General features: G+C 45.3%; 1 protein-coding gene across 1 annotated transcript in view; it reads right to left on the bottom strand.

Annotated features, from left to right (window-relative positions):
- Positions 1-397: 397 nt before the first annotated feature.
- The window catches only part of LOC139387835 (protein mono-ADP-ribosyltransferase PARP14-like), a 38,227-nt gene continuing 21,729 nt past the window's right edge, over positions 398-16,895 (bottom strand). Inside the window, exons 3-17 of the mRNA XM_071134095.1 lie at positions 13,200-13,227; positions 12,709-12,945; positions 12,316-12,543; positions 9,353-12,120; positions 8,879-9,115; positions 5,942-6,163; positions 5,674-5,788; positions 5,395-5,550; positions 5,062-5,124; positions 4,642-4,827; positions 3,773-3,976; positions 3,055-3,642; positions 2,182-2,327; positions 1,747-1,921; positions 398-1,569 (exon numbers count right to left, since the gene is read on the bottom strand). Coding sequence (XP_070990196.1) covers positions 1,286-1,569; positions 1,747-1,921; positions 2,182-2,327; positions 3,055-3,642; positions 3,773-3,976; positions 4,642-4,827; positions 5,062-5,124; positions 5,395-5,550; positions 5,674-5,788; positions 5,942-6,163; positions 8,879-9,115; positions 9,353-12,120; positions 12,316-12,543; positions 12,709-12,945; positions 13,200-13,227 — 5,637 coding nt within the window. The 3' untranslated portion in view covers positions 398-1,285. The remainder of the gene's footprint in view (positions 1,570-1,746; positions 1,922-2,181; positions 2,328-3,054; positions 3,643-3,772; positions 3,977-4,641; positions 4,828-5,061; positions 5,125-5,394; positions 5,551-5,673; positions 5,789-5,941; positions 6,164-8,878; positions 9,116-9,352; positions 12,121-12,315; positions 12,544-12,708; positions 12,946-13,199; positions 13,228-16,895) is intronic.

Below are 16,895 nucleotides of genomic sequence, written 5' to 3'. Positions count from 1 at the left end.
TCCCGTCTGTCTTTCTTTTCCATGATCTCGGCATGCTGAAAGTAAAAGAAAACATGTACCAAAAATATCCAATATCCAATATCCAACCCTGACCCTTGCAGCCATTAGTTAGCTTCCATTTGAGCTAAAATGTTAAAACTTTAGCATTGCTAACTTGCATCAACTATCTCTACACGGACTGGTTATAAACCTGATATAAATTCGGTGAATGGAACTATAACACTTTATGCATTACAAATTTGTTCAAAATAATTACTTTTTTACCTCAAAATCTTAAGAGGTAATCTGTTACTGTAATTTAATTATGCCAATGTGTTTTCATTAATTGAAAACCCTTAATATATTTTATGAGAATTTGTAAGATTCTTGTTTGCATAAAATAGACGGAGACCAGCCATTTCAATAATAGGTAACATAATTTATTCTCGGAGCGCACTCCCACGTTACCACGAGCAACAGTTTATATACAAATAACATGACGTCATTTCATTGCTTAACAGACTCCCCTCCTCTTGACCGGGACAAAGTGAGGTGAAAAGTTCATTCTAACTTACTAACACACTCCCAGGTAACTTTTGACCCCTCAACATTATCAATCACCACTTAGCTGACAGTTCTAATTAACAGAAAACCTAGGAATGCACTCACTGTCTTATCATAAACACCCCAGAGCTCAGTTTCGTCGGTTCAACCATAGGTTAATGACCTTATCTGTTTACACAGTCCACTTCTTTCTTCCTAGTTGGAATGGTGTTCATTAACTTTAATTACTCCTTGTATGTGTCACACAATCCCATTTTATGAACTCATATTGTTAATCAGATATAATAAAACAGAGTATAAGTTTACTTAGTTATGGTTCCATTTAAAATGATTTGTTCAGTCATTTAATCATAATTTTACTAACATAATCACAAGGACTTTTTCACATGAGGGTTCAGGACTAAACTGAGCATGTGCACAGTGAATTGCAAGGGTTACAACTGTCCCGTGTTCAACCATCCCCAGTCTCCTCTACATTATTTACTTTACGAATGTAATGAAGTAAAAGTATAATTTGACACAAATATAAATATAGTAAAGTACAGAAACCACCCCCAAAAAACTTAAGTAGTACTTCAAAGTATTTTTATTAAAGTACTTTACACCACTGGTTACTCTAAGGATGTCTAACCTCAGCCATGGCTATTACAACTAACCCACATACCTTTAAAAATCTTTACACAGACATATGCAATTTGTTGTGAAGTATTGATATACTAATGAAGGTACAGTTAAATCTGATTTACTGGAATGTGATGAGGAACTCTGGATAAGCCTGCACATCACTGAAGATCACAAACATGGTTGGATTGGAGGTGTTGTCTGTGACACTGTCGTACAAATCAGCATCCTTCCCTGAAGGTTTGGCAGGAGGAACGATCAAGCCTGGTTGTCCCTGAGTGAAGTCTCCAACAAGAACCCTGGCCAGGTACATGCGCTTGTTCCCTTGTGCATCAGCTTTAGAATCTCCCCTTGCTGAATAACTGGAGTCCACAGCAAAGTATGACCCATTGCCAAATGCAGCACCTGGACGAAAAACATATTGTTCTTAAAGAGTTTTAAAAAAATTAACAACAATGATACCGAATTGATCAAATGGATTTATGTCTCAACATCAAGCTCCTCCTCTCTTAGGAAGAGGTCTCAATATAACAGTAAAGAATATTGGTCATCAGACATGTTTCCATGAGACCATTCTCATACCATGTGTTCCAGCGTAGCTGCGATTGAAGCCATGGTTGTTGATCTGGGAGATGGAGTCGGAACTGGTGCCATGGAACAGCAGTTTCTCGTTGTTTGTGTGCTTGTTCTTCTCCTCCAGGAGCTTCTTTCTTATCTGGTAGCTCTTCCACAGTGAATCGTTCTGGACTCGTTCAATCTTCAAATAGCAAACGAAACACGTATACATCGACAGTGATTTATGTATCGAACAGCAAAGGAATAGGAATTACACATTTCACTGGTTCCAGGAATTACAGTTCCATTCTTGAAAAAAAAATCCACAAAGCTTTGTTGCCTTTAATGTAATTTTTTTTGAAATGATAGCAAAAATGTGAGGCTTTCGTATAACGTCACCATAGAAACTCAGTCTTTTGTGGAATGCAAATTATATTCAGGTATACATTTTCACAAACATACTGTAATGATGGTGTCAGTGAGTAAAGTCTTCCGAAATTCCTTCTCTACGCCATTGTATCCCTTGGATCCTGGAGTTAGTGGGACCAGCATTAAGAGGGAACCCTTCATGTCATCCCAGTGTGCAGGTAGAGACACTGATGCATCGTCTGGACGAAACACAGTAGAGAATTTGGCATTTAGGTGTCAATTAATTCCGCAATAAGTATTGTCATTAAAAAGACTCAATCATTCACAACTATAAATACATATTGATGATATACTCAGTTCCATGACATGTGCTGCAGCAGTAGGCCTAACCGCAGAAACATCGCTAGAACGACACATTCCTCTCTTGCTAGATGCTCAATAAAGGTGAATTAAACAAAAAAATCGAAATGCTTTTTTGTTCTTATTTTTTTACCTAAAAAATTGTCTTCTGATGTGAGGTAAGCATTGACCTGCACTCCAAAAAATCTATTTTAGTTGTTAATCTATGAATAATTGCAATATTGGGAGTACAGAAATAGTTCAAACAGAGAAAACAGGATTATGGAAGTGAGATAATTATGGGAGTCCTGTCATGCCAAATACTGCTTATTAACCCTTATTTTACCAGGTATATTGACAGAAAACATCTCTTGTACACCAAGAACCCGGGGACGCGTTGTAGGGTAGAGGATATGAGAAGAATGTGCCTATTTTAAAGCTATAAAGTAGGTATTGTGATCAACAAAAAAAGGTTAGAGACCCCTGATATAGTGTATGCATCCACAAAATTACACAAAAAATGTGATCTTAAAAATAAGACATTCTTTTATATTTAATATCACCGTTCTCCATAATTTCATTTTAATGCAGTCTAGACAGATGAGTATTTATTATGGATGAACTCACCTTTCAGGTCTTTTCTCAGTAACTCAATGTCTCTTATGCCCCTAATCTTGACAGCTCTCTTGTGGGCTACATTTGCCTCATAATCCTCATTGTTGATCTTGATTGTCACTTTGCTGTTGCCTCTCACAGCCTCCTCCAGGATGTAGTTGGTGAGCATGTCAAAAGACACCATTGTTCCACTGTGGTCTTTGTACTGCCACTCCACCAGGCTGCTCACCAGTAAAGCTGCCTGTCTGCGGTTCTCTGCCCTCTCCTGGTCCAGGACCATGTTGCTGATGAGGCTGTCTGCTGTAAGCACATCGCGGCTCAGGCCCTCCAGGCGGATCAGGGAGTCTGGGCCCTTCCTCTCCAGGCGTATCCTGACCGTCAGCTTCCTCTGCATGGCCTGCAACTTCTCCACATCCCCCTGGCTCAGCTGGCTGATGTACGGGTTCTTGATGGTTTTCTCAGTTTGCTCCTTCACTATGAGTTTTTCAACCCAGTCCCGGGCACGGCTCACAGCCTGGGGGCTCTCTGCACACAGCTGGAACACAGTCGGGGCAAACTCCTCTCCTTCCATGACAAAGTTCTCACGGGCAGAGTGCGAATCTATGAAGAAAGAGCACACACAACATAAACTCCTTGACAAAATGTCACTTATGATTATAATAACTATATTGTATCAGTACACATTGAGCTCATATTGTATTCTACCTCGCACACGTCCGTTCTCACTGACCTTTAAACCTGGTAAAAATTTCCTTTTCCTCCACTCCCTCTCCCACTCTCCTCTTCATGCTCTTGTGGAACTCAGTCACCATGGCAGTCTGGAATATCAGGATGTTCACACTTCTCACAAACTGTCCAATTTTCTTCTTCACAAAGTCCACCACTGCATCAATCATGGCGTCCGCAACAGCAGAGGGACTCGCCCCACCCTGGCCTGACAGACAGACAGACGGAGGCAGACACACAATGACATGGCTATGGAGGCAGAAGTACAGATAGACAATGACATGATGAAAGCAAATCTGTCCCTGAGAGTGACAAATCACAAGACAAATATGGAAGGGAAGGAGACAAGGAAAATAATAAAAGAAGGGAAGGAGACAAGAAAAATATGGAAGGGAAGGAGAAAAGGAAAATATGAAAGGGAAGGAGAAAAGGAAAATATGAAAGGGAAGGAGACAAGAAAAAGATGGAAGGGAAGGAGACAAGAAAAAGATGAAAGGGAAGGAAGGTGACAAGAAAAATGTGGAACGGAAGAAGACAAGAAAAATATGGAAGGGAAGGATACAAGGAAAATATGAAAGGAAGTGAAGGAGACAAGAAAAAGATGCAAGGAAGAGAACAAAACAAGTAAAAGAATGAGGCAAAGTATGTTTGGGTGGGAGGAGCAGAAAGATGAAGAAAGAACAAGATTTTTTGAAAATTAGGCTAGGAAAAGTAGAAGGTAGTCCCATTCAGAGCACATGGAAGCAAAGCATATGGCCACTTTACAACCTTACAGTAGACACAAAGAACACAACAGAACAGGCAACAAGTACAATAAAAACATGCAACTACACAAGACAGTGTAGTCTAATAAAGACCTTTAAAGCAGAGTACCTGTTCCAAGCGCTGGGAAGGACACTGAGGTGAACTTTCGCTCCTCACACTTCTTGAGAACATCGTACACAGTCTCTTTAATGATCTCAGGGTCATTCTGTCCCACAATGTGCATGATGTGTTTGCATGGGAGAGATCCTGCTGATGTCACGATCATCCTGCATGGTTGGAAGCTTGGGGATCTGACTGTAGAAAAGCATAAAAGGAAAGGTTTAGATGTCAAGAATCTAAGTTACTAAAATGTAAAATCAATGCACACCAGTGCTGTAGGACCCATGGATTAGAAACTGACTTTAGACTTTTACCAGACAGTATCAAACAGTACTGAAATGTCATCTCATTCATATCCAACATGACACCAGTCTCCTTGACCAGAAACATGACTACAGTATATGTTGACTCAAGGACATGGATACACACCAATCTCTGAGCACTCCAACTCCACCTTCAATCCAGCTCCTTCTAAAATGGATTTGGATACACCTGAAGAAACAAAGACATTAGTACAATATGGCTCTTTATTCTAAGTCAACAATTGTACCATTAAATAAGTTGTGTGTCTGTGGGGGTGTATGGGATTTAGCTTGCGTCCTGATTGTGTAGCTGTAAACACTGTTCATTTGGATTTCCAACATTTCAGATGTGTACATGTTAAACATCCTTATAAGGTGTTCCTTAATATTTGTCTTAGTAGCCTCATAAACATGAAACATTGGTTACTGCACCTATGCTATTGTCAGAGGTACAAGTTACCTGATTTGAGGTTAAAGTCCTTATTGGAGGAGTTGACAATGACATCACTGGACTCCTTGGTGATATCTCCTGATGACACTTTAAAAGTAATGTGACCAATCTGCATGCTGTACACACCCAGAGAAGGGGATGACACCTGTCCAAAGAAGCCTGCGCCTAATGAAAATAACATGTTTAGACAAGGGGGTTCTGTGGAAACAGGCACGCTCTAAATAGGCAGCAGGGTCTCAGTGGTTGAATATTTTTGGGGAGACTTTGAAGGCTGTGAATTAAGCTTACCAGAGGGCTGCCGTGATTGGCCAACATGAGATTTGGAATGTTGTGATTGGCCAGCACCTTGTGAACTCTGCCAAGTATACCCTTGTGTCTGACCTTTGAATTCCCTGACAAAGCACTGTAAACAGGATATATAAAAGTGTTGAGTATTTATCAAACATATTTAAGAGCACAACACACACTGAAAAGGTGAGGTTATGCAACAATACTACCTCTGTGTGATGATATACACTGAATCCACTTTTAAATAATTTTCCATCTTCAAACTTACATCCACAGTTTGGGTGTCGCTGGGGTGGACCACGATGGCCACCTCTTTAAGGTGTGTGGAGTTTCTTCTCTGGCTGAAGTCTTTGACCTCCTGCAGAAGAAGCTTGGACACCAGGCCCTTAGGGAATCCCATGTTCCCAGTTCCAATTGCAGGGAAAGACAGGGATGCCAGCCTATGCTTCACTGCCACACTCAGGCAATCTCTGATCATCGTTCTCAATATCTTAAATCACAAACACATGGACAATTTTAGAAACATTTTACTAAAACCATTCTATGCACTCTCAATAACCAGTACTTAATTTGAGCTGGAACCTGTTACGGCATCTATCAGATTTGCCTTGGTTTGTTCCGGCACCTATGTGGACGGATCCGGTACCTTTCACAACATGATTTATTAATTGTTTCACTGTTCGCACTGTATACATTCTAATAAAAGCGATCAGCGTTAAATCAAGTTGCCTCCTCGTTATTTCTCCTTCCCAACAGAAAGACCATGTAAAAGCGTGGGGATCCTTCATCCTTTCCTGCCACACTGATTCTATACCTGCTCTTTTATTTGTACATAAATGTTATTGGGAGGAAGGGTGGGGTAAGTAACTGATCTCGACACAGGTCTTGGTAGGTGGTCAGCTAGTGAAGAGGTCCCTACGTAATCACGTTACATAGCCTAGGCTAGTCGTCTCCCTACTGAATTTGAATCTTGGGAAAGCCAAATAAAAAATGGAAAAGAAAAGGCAATCGAGTTTGACATTTTTCAAGTCCAAAAATCTAGAGAAAGATGGTCAATTGAACCCAAAACAAACCAGAGAACTGTCAGTGCAGGAGGAGTGAGGTGCAAACTGTTCCTGATGACAATGCCTAAGCTAGCAACGCTGCTAATCCCAACAGTTCAGCATCACCACCTCCACTAGCTAGTAGGCCTACTAGAGAGTCAGACTCAGATGGAGAGGCAGACGGGGAGCTGGGAGGTGGGGGGCAGTGCATCCACAGACAAAGTGCTCGGTCAGGTGCAATTTGCAGTTCAAGCAAACACATAACCCCATGCTTGTCATTCATAAATCAAAATTGGGCTGTACCACATGCAAAAGGGAAGATAGCTTGGGTCTAGAAACGACTGGAGGGATTAAACTAGCAAAAAAGTGGGTGCAATGTACAGTAAGTTAACATCCTATGCCTCAGACGTATAACAAGGTTTTTGAACATGCCCGAATCAGGGAACATTTGGTGGCAGCAAGTCTTGTAGATGAGGCTAAAGAGGACAATAAAAAAATGCCAGTCTTCAGAAAAGCCTTAGAAGGAGGCTAAAGGTCACAGCCACAGGCCCGCTCATGGCTTTGAGCAAGAAATGGACTCTCAGGAGTTAAATGGACTTGACATGGGGAGAGTATTTGCTGGAGGTTTGGAAAACTAAGGTAGGACATTTTTTCCCCTTTACAAACTTGTTCTGTACTGTGAAAGTACCGTAATTTCCAGACTATAAGCCGCTACTTTCTTCCCACGCTTTGAACCTCGCGGTTTATACAATGACGCGGCTAATTTATGAATTTTTCCCGCTTTCACAAGATTCATGCCGCCAAAAAACTGAGCACCGTCACATAATGTGACGTAAATCGAGCACGCTCACACTTCCCATCATTCTGATTACGGTAGTTATTTTGTCACCCTCATCATGGCAAAGACACGGAGAAATGCATATGATGCAGCTTTCAAGTTGAAGGCGATCGATCTGGCTGTTGGAAAATGAAATAGAGCTGCTGACAGCATGGAGCATTATCAAAAAATCCACTATCATCAACGGGTTTCGAAAGGCTGGACTGCTGCGTGTTGAATTTGCCTCCGGATGAAAGTGACGAGAACGACAATGAAAACGATCCAACATCGGATGAAGCAATTCTGAGGCTATTCAACTCCGACACCTAAGAAGATGACTTCAGTGGTTTCAGTGCACAGGAGGAGGAAGATAGTGACCAATGACTTTCTTGGTAGGCTACTGTTTACTGCTATTTTTTGAAATTTTTGTTACAAGCCGCGTTTCGTTAAAGCCTATTTATTTTTATTACAAGCCGTGTTTCGTTTAAAAGCCTATTTATTTTTGTTACAAGCCGTGTTTCGTTTAAAAACCTATTTATTTTTGTTACAAGCCGTGTTTCGTTTAAAAACCTATTTATTTTTGTTACAAGCCGTGTTTCGTTTAAAGGCTGTGTAAAGTTCATTTGTTTCAATGTACCGGTAGGCACCTGCGGCTTATTGACATGTGCGGCTTATTTATGTACAAAATACATATTTTTTTAAAATTCAGTGGGTGCGGTTTATATTCAGGTGCGCTTAATAGTCCAGCAATTACGGTAATCTGAATATGTGCTTCATATTATCACAATGGCAGGAGGCATATATATTCTCATATGTGTGTTCTGCTGTCGCCGACAGAGATGTATTTTATTTGAAGTTATATTCTGATATTGTGATATTTGTTCTACTGCTACATTGATGTCTTGAAAATGATATTAAATTGGGGTCTTCTGAGCCCCACAGCTGAGTATGTGTGCATATGGCGGGTGTTCTGCAGTGTCGTCTAAAAATGTTGCTATACATCGATGTCTAGAAAATTTGACTATAAGAAATATGGACTTGTGTAAGCCCTGCAGCTATACTCAAGTATGTGGGCATACTGCAGTGACGTTTAACATGCTTTCAATTAATCAGCACCTTGGAGAGAACAGCACCTTGGAGAGTGCTGTCCATTTAACCAACATAGACAGTAGGCTATTTGGCTGTTTACTCTGTCTGCTGTGCTGCTACGTTGTGTTTGACACTTTTTTTCTCAATGTGTTCCAGTACCTCAGAGCCCTCTGGATACCCCCACCCCTCACACTCACTATGTGTTCCGGGACCTCCCGATTTACAAATTAAACACTGTCAAAAACTCATAGCTTACCTTCTCTGCTGAGCCAGCTCCCTGGTCCCAATGGGGGCAGACAGTATGGATCACCCTCTGACATCGCAGGTTGTAACCGTCGGTGACCACAACGTCACCATAGGCCAATCTGTTGACGCGAGCCTCATCTGTGGCTGCTGATTGGAGCCCAGGACCGGCTGCCTTTAGGATAGCATTGGACACAGCACCTTTACTCAGGTCCAAATCCTCAGAGATGGTGTTGACGATGCCCTCAGACTAGAGGTTTCAAAACAAATGACCAAACATTCATGAAGCGAGAAGGGGACAGCTATGTATTTCTATTCAAACTTAAATTATGACTTCTACAAGACAGCTGTCATTCCAGATAAAGAAAAGTAGAATGAAAAGTAAACAAATTATACACCTTATACTCTGGGTTATCTGATGTACTACTTATAATACATGTATCAATGGTTTACGTGGTGCTCTGATAACTACGGTATGTGTACTCACATATTCCTCCTGGATATTTCCCTTCCTCAGAATGATCTTCAGACCCTCTTGTGTGCGATTGGTCTGTAGGATTTCCCCACTGCCTGCCCCCTCAAACTCCCTCTCTTGGCCATACTCTCTCCTCTGCTCCTCTTGGTTTTCATGATAATTTCTGTGAGTTATGCCGTCTCTAACTCCTCCTCCCCTATATCCATGTCCTCCTCTACCTCCACCTCCTCCTCTACCTCCACCTCCTCCTCTACCTCCACCTCCTCCTCTACCTTCTCCTCCCCCTCTACCTCTACCTTCTCCTCCTCCTCTACCTCCACCTCCTCCACCTCCTCCTCTACCTTCTCCTCCCCCTCTACCTCTACCTTCTCCTCCTCCTCTACCTCCACCTCCTCTACCTCCACCTCCTCTACCTCCTCCTCCTCTACCTCCACTCCCTCCTCTACCTGCACTTCCTCCTCCCACTCTACCTCCATCTCCATGTTCCCATTGCCTATGTCCCCATGTTGACTGTCCCTGATATCCAGGTCCTTGATGTCCGTAACTATGTTGTCCTCTTCCCCGTTGTCCTCTTCCCCATTGTTCACTTCCCCGATGTCCATTTCCCCTATGTGCACCCTGCGGAGGCATGGTCATTTTTGGGTGCAGGTCATTGAACGTTTTCTGGACAGCGCTGGCCAGGGCTCTCACAGTGTTGTCACTGTTGTCCACCAGGTGAATCTCAGTCAGGGAGGTCTGACCACTCAGGTTCTCACAGTAGTCACGCACTGCCACAGCAATGGTCTCAGTGCACAGGTCCAGAGGAAAGCCGAATATCCCAGAGCTGACGGCCGGGACGGCAACAGTTGAGCAGTTAACCTTCGCAGCCTCCCTCAGGCTCTCATTCACAGCTTGTTTCAGACGCTGTATGGCTGTTCCCTGGTCAAAGTCTGTGAACCGTGGACCAACTGCATGGACCACATACTTACAGGGCAGATTGCCTGCATCTGTCACAATGGCGTCTCCTGGCTGCAGTCGGCGGTTATTACGGACATGTTGATCACTGAGCTCCTGCAGCCGTGGACCAGCAGCCTTGAGTAGTGCTAAAGCCAGGCCTCCAATATGCTGCAGGTCTTCATTGGCTGCGTTGACTACTGCGTCCACTTTGAACTTGCAGATGTCAGCCTTACTGACGGAGACCAGGATTCCATTGTGTGTCCTCACCTCACAGCAGGATGATGGGCCAAATCCTTTCTCCCCATCTTCATCATCGCCCTCTTCTTCCTCCAGCATGTAGTCTTCCTGCAGCAGCACCACACAGCCATGCTCCTTCATCGCCATGGAAACAAACATTCTTCCCTCCTCTTGAAAGTACTTTCTTGCTCCAGGCTTCATGATGGTGAGCTTATCAGTGCAGAAAGGTGCTACCATCTTCTGAAAGATCTCTTTGACCTTCTTGACGTAGAGACGCGCTCCAGAAAGGACCATTTTGGGCCTTCTGGGGTCAAAGTGGATGTTCACCTCATCACGCTTGGCAAAATGTTCCCAGTCCTGGGATTTGTTCTCCTGGATGAATTTAACCACGGCACAGGACTTGAGAAGGACAGCCTCTTCGACTCGTGAATAGTTTTCAACAAAGTCCCGGAGACTATTGCTGACCTCTCTGACCGGGTCCAGGAAGCCAGACACAATGATTCTGTCTCTCCTCTCTGGGTGAAGCTTTATCACCACTGTTCTTTTCTTTAGGGAGTTGTAGGCATCCACCAGCTGGTTGTTCAGATATTTCCACTCAGGCTTCCTCAGCACCTCCTGATCCTCCACCATAAGGCTTTGCAGGGACAGGGCAGTCTTCACCCTCTGCTCTGCATCAGCCAATGCTCTGTCTGAGCTACCAGTCAGAAGTACCTTTCCACCCTCCACTCTGTACACAGCGTTGATGCCCCGGGACGTGAACAGGTCCTGGGACATCTCCATACTGTCCACTGACCTCAGGAAGTCCAGGAGTTGGGGGTCCAGATTCAGCTGCTTCTTATTCATCTTGAGCTCCCTCTCCAGAATCCAGTTCTTCATCTTGTACACCTCTGCAACAAGACCTGAGAGAACCAACTTCTTGGTGTCGTCTCTGTAAGAAAAACCCATCTCTGGGGCTTCGTCTGCTGCGCGCTTCAGAAGTCCTTCCTGCTGTAGGATATAGAACATGGCAGGGGACATGTCCATCTCCTCCGAGATGCCATCCTTCTGCCTCTCTATCCGACTCATGGCCCTCTGCATGAGGTCTTCCACCAGCCCCTGGAGTCGCTTTGTGTCTTCGGCCAGACCTGCAACTGTCAGAGACCCTTTGGAGGCATCCATAGCTAGGACAGCATCCTCTTTCACCACCGAGCGGACTTGTTTCTCCACTGCCTTCCACGCTGGGGCACTTGCAAAACACTCAAACACAGCATATTGGGCCATGATGTCACGGAAGACGATCAAGGCATTCTGCTTCCATCCATCTACATGTTTGCTTGTTAGTCCTTTCTGCCTTAGCAGGGTTGGCAAAGGACTGAGTTTTACCTCAGGAGTATCCATGTCTACTTGACAGAAGTGGGCCTTCATCTGGTCAGTGATGCGGGAAAACTGTCTCTTCGTGGAGAGGAATTTCCATATGGCAGAATGCACACACTCTATGAAGGGGTCAGGCATCTTCCACATTGGCCTCTCCTTTCCATACAAGGCAGTTCCTAAGGACTCGTAATATGGATACACGTTGACTGGGACTTTGCCAATTACAAGACGTTTATCTAGAGTGGTGTGCACAACTGAAATGACATAGATAACGAACTGTCTGTTATAGCATGAACTGAGGGCAGAAACTGAATATTTCTGTCGAGGCCAGCAACAGAATAGCAATGCTACATTAAATTATTCTTATAATAGAAATAAATAGATTACCAAATAAACAAATGGATTAACATTTATTTAATAAAACAGCTCATTCAAACAGCAGGTTTTACCTTCTGGTGCATGGAAGGTGACAATGGCTGCCTGTTCCTCACGAAACACAGTGATGTCCTTTGCTGGGCCAGCCCACTTCTCAATGTAGAGCTCCAGCATATCCTGAAGTATGTTCGAGGCCAGGTTCTCCACTCTCACACTCTGGCACCTCTCTAGCAACCGGCCAATCAAACCCTGCTTCTGGAAACTCTTGTTGTTCTTGCTCTCAGTGAGAAAACGCTCCACATCTAAAGACAGGAGGCAATCATATCCTTAATATCATGCACAACAGTTTTTTAAAATATAATCCCGTCATGTGAGGGAGAGATCTGTTTTAAAATGCTTCAGAAATTAAATTCATTGTTTATTTTTTGTTGTTTAAAAAAAATCGATAATTTGAAATAGTGACCAACCTTTGGGATTATTGAAGGTCACAACAGCTCTGTTTGTCTCACTGATGACCTCCAGTGAGAAGTTGTCTTCCTCCAGGCCAGAGATGGTCTCCACCAGCAACAACAGCAAGTCTCTCGACATGCTCTCAGGAACTCTCTCCAGCACCACAGCAGAGCTCTGAGGAGACACCTCAGCTCCACCTCCCTCTCCAGGCCCACTCTCAGAGTTGGGATCTTCCTGTGCTTCACTTGACACATCTGGGATTAAACACACTAGATATTCATATCCAATAACCTCATTCATAATTTCACCTTTCTCTGACTTCACCGGCACATTTCTGCCTACGACAAATTTACAAGTAGATATGGCCTGATAAGGCTGCCTTTTGCAACACTGTCTAATGATATGCCAATAGGGATCATTATGAAATGTATTAGGCAAAACATTCAATATAATAATATTAGGTCAAGGGAATGCATCAACAACCACAGAAGCAAGGAAAAGATGTTACCTGACAATTCATTGCTTGTAGCACCAAGCTGGAAAACAAGCAAAACAAACTAAATGTATATGTCAAATAGTTAACCAATGGGCATCTTTACAAGTATGCTGTTTAATAGTAGCCATAAAAATAATGTATTATCTGTTACGGTGCGTGAATGAGGACCCAAAAGCGAATTAACTTAAACAGAGCTTCTTTAATTACCAAACATAGGTAGGCTCAGACGGACCGGCAGATTCCGACAGGACAAGACAAGGTTACAGCAAACATGACGACAGTCTGGTTCAGGCATGAAACACAACAAACAAGAATCCGACAAGGACAGGAACAAAAACAGAGAGAGATATAGGGACCTAATCAGAGGGAAAAAGGGAACAGGTGGGAAACGGGGTGACGAGGTGGTTAGGAGGAGACAAGGCACAGCTGGGGGAAAGAGGGGGAGAAAAGGTAACCTAACAACGACCAGCAGAGGGAGACAGGGTGAAGGGAAAGGGCAGAGACAAGACACAACATGACAGTACATGACAGTACCCCCCCACTCACCGAGCGCCTCCTGGCGCACTCGAGGAGGAAACCTGGCGGCAACGGAGGAAATCCTCGATCAGCGCACGGTCCAGCACGTCCCGAGAGGGAACCCAACTCCTCTCCTCAGGACCGTACCCCTCCCAATCTACGAGGTACTGGTGACCACGGCCCCGAGGACGCATGTCCAAAATTCTACGGACCCTGTAGATGGGTGCGCCCTCGACAAGGATGGGGGGGGGGGGGGGGGGAAGACGAGCGGGGGCGCGAAGGGCGGGCTTGATGCAGGAGACATGGAAGACCGGGTGGACGCGACGAAGGTATCGCGGAAGAAGAAGTCGAACTGCGACAGGATTAATGACCCGAGAAATACGGAACGGACCAATGAACCGCGGGGTCAACTTGCGAGAAGCCGTCTTAAGGGGAAGGTTCTGAGTGGAGAGCCAAACTCTCTGACCGCGACAATATCTAGGACTCTTAGTTCTACGCTTATTAGCAGCCCTCACAGTCTGCGTCCTATAACGGCAAAGTGCAGACCTGACCCTCTTCCAGGTGCGCTCGCAACGTTGGACAAAAGCCTGAGCGGAGGGGACGCTGGACTCGGCGAACTGAGATGAGAACAGCGGAGGCTGGTACCCGAGGCTACTCTGAAAAGGAGATAGCCCGGTCGCAGACGAAGGAAGCGAGTTGTGGGCGTATTCTGCCCAGGGGAGCTGTTCTGACCAAGACGCAGGGTTGCGAAAAGAAAGACTGCGTAAGATGCGACCAATAGTCTGATTGGCCCGTTCTGCTTGACCGTTAGACTGGGGGTGAAAGCCGGAAGAGAGACTGACGGAAGCCCCAATCAAACGGCAAAACTCCCTCCAAAATTGAGACGTGAATTGCGGACCTCTGTCCGAAACGACGTCTGACGGAAGGCCATGAATTCTGAAAACATTCTCGATGATGATTTGTGCCGTCTCTTTAGCAGAAGGAAGCTTAGCAAGGGGAATGAAATGAGCCGCCTTAGAGAACCTATCGACAACCGTAAGAATAACAGTCTTCCCCGCTGACGAAGGCAGTCCGGTGACAAAATCTAAGGCGATGTGAGACCACGGTCGAGAGGGAATAGGAAGCGGCCTGAGACGGCCGGCAGGAGGAGAGTTACCGGACTTAGTCTGCGCGCAGACCGAACAAGCAGCCACGAAACGACGCGTGTCATGCTCCCGGGTGGGCCACCAAAAACGCTGGCGAATGGAAGCAAGCGTACCCCGAACGCCAGGGTGGCCGGCTAACTTGGCAGAGTGAGCCCACTGAAGAACGGCCAGACGAGTAGGAACGGGAACGAAAAGAAGGTTCCTAGGACAAGCGCGCGGCGACGGAGTGTGAGTGAGCGCTTGTTTTACCTGCCTCTCAATTCCCCAGACAGTCAACCCGACAACACGCCCCTCAGGGAGAATCCCCTCGGGGTCAGTGGAGGCTACTGAAGAACTGAAGAGACGAGACAAAGCATCAGGCTTGGTGTTCTTAGAGCCCGGACGATAAGAAATCACGAACTCGAAACGAGCGAAAAACAGCGCCCAACGCGCCTGACGCGCATTAAGTCGTTTGGCAGAACGGATGTACTCAAGGTTCCTATGGTCAGTCCAAACGACAAAAGGAACGGTCGCCCCCTCCAACCACTGTCGCCATTCGCCTAGGGCTAACCGGATGGCGAGCAGTTCGCGGTTACCCACATCATAGTTACGTTCCGACGGCGACAGGCGATGAGAAAAATACGCGCATGGGTGGACCTTGTCGTCAGAGAGGGAGCGCTGAGAAAGAATGGCTCCCACGCCCACCTCTGACGCGTCAACCTCGACAACGAACTGTCTAGAGACGTCAGGTGTAACAAGGATAGGAGCGGATGTAAAACGATTCTTGAGGAGATCAAAAGCTCCCTGGGCGGAAACGGACCACTCAAAGCACGTCTTGACAGAAGTAAGGGCTGTGAGAGGAGCTGCCACCTGACCGAAATTACGGATGAAACGACGATAGAAGTTCGCGAAGCCGAGAAAGCGCTGCAGCTCGACGCGTGACTTAGGGACGGGCCAATCAATGACAGCTTGGACTTTAGCGGGATCCATCTTAATGCCTTCAGCAGAAATAACAGAACCGAGAAATGTGACGGAGGAGGCATGAAAAGTGCACTTCTCAGCCTTCACAAAAAGACAATTCTCTAAAAGGCGCTGGAGGACACGTCGAACGTGCTGAACATGAATCTGGAGTGACGGTGAAAAAATCAGGATATCGTCAAGGTAAACGAAAACAAAGATGTTCAGCATGTCTCTCAGGACATCATTGACTAATGCCTGAAAGACAGCTGGAGCGTTAGCGAGGCCGAAAGGAAGAACCCGGTATTCAAAGTGCCCTAACGGAGTGTTAAACGCCGTCTTCCACTCGTCCCCCTCCCTGATGCGCACGAGATGGTAAGCGTTACGAAGGTCCAACTTAGTGAAAAACCTGGCTCCCTGCAGGATCTCGAAGGCTGAAGACATAAGAGGAAGCGGATAACGATTCTTCACTGTTATGTCATTCAGCCCTCGATAATCTATGCAGGGACGCAGAGACCCGTCCTTCTTCTTGACAAAAAAAAACCCCGCTCCGGCGGGAGAGGAGGAGGGGACTATGGTACCGGCGTCAAGAGCTACAGACAAATAATCTTCGAGAGCCTTACGTTCGGGAGCCGACAGAGAGTATAGTCTACCCCGGGGGGGGGTGGTTCCCGGAAGGAGATCAATACTACAATCATACGACCGGTGTGGAGGAAGAGAGGTGGCCCTGGACCGACTGAACACCGTGCGCAGATCGTGATATTCCTCCGGCACCCCTGTCAAATCACCAGGCTCCTCCTGTGAAGAAGAGACAGAGGAAACAGGAGGGATAGCAGACATTAAACATTTCACATGACAAGAGACGTTCCAGGAGAGGATAGAATTACTAGACCAATTAATGGAAGGATTATGACAAACTAGCCAGGGATGGCCCAAAACAACAGGTGTAAAAGGTGAACGAAAAATTAAAAAAGAAATGGTTTCACTATGATTACCAGAAACAGTGAGGGTTAAAGGTAGCGTCTCACGCTGAATCCTGGGGAGAGGACTACCATCCAGGGCGAACAAGGCCGTGGGCTCCTTTAACTGTCTGAGAGGAATGTCATGTTCC

Source organism: Oncorhynchus clarkii, chromosome 29, assembly GCF_045791955.1.
Source record: "Oncorhynchus clarkii lewisi isolate Uvic-CL-2024 chromosome 29, UVic_Ocla_1.0, whole genome shotgun sequence".
Lineage (NCBI taxonomy): Eukaryota > Metazoa > Chordata > Actinopteri > Salmoniformes > Salmonidae > Oncorhynchus > Oncorhynchus clarkii.
This window is presented reverse-complemented; position numbering and strand designations above follow the sequence as displayed.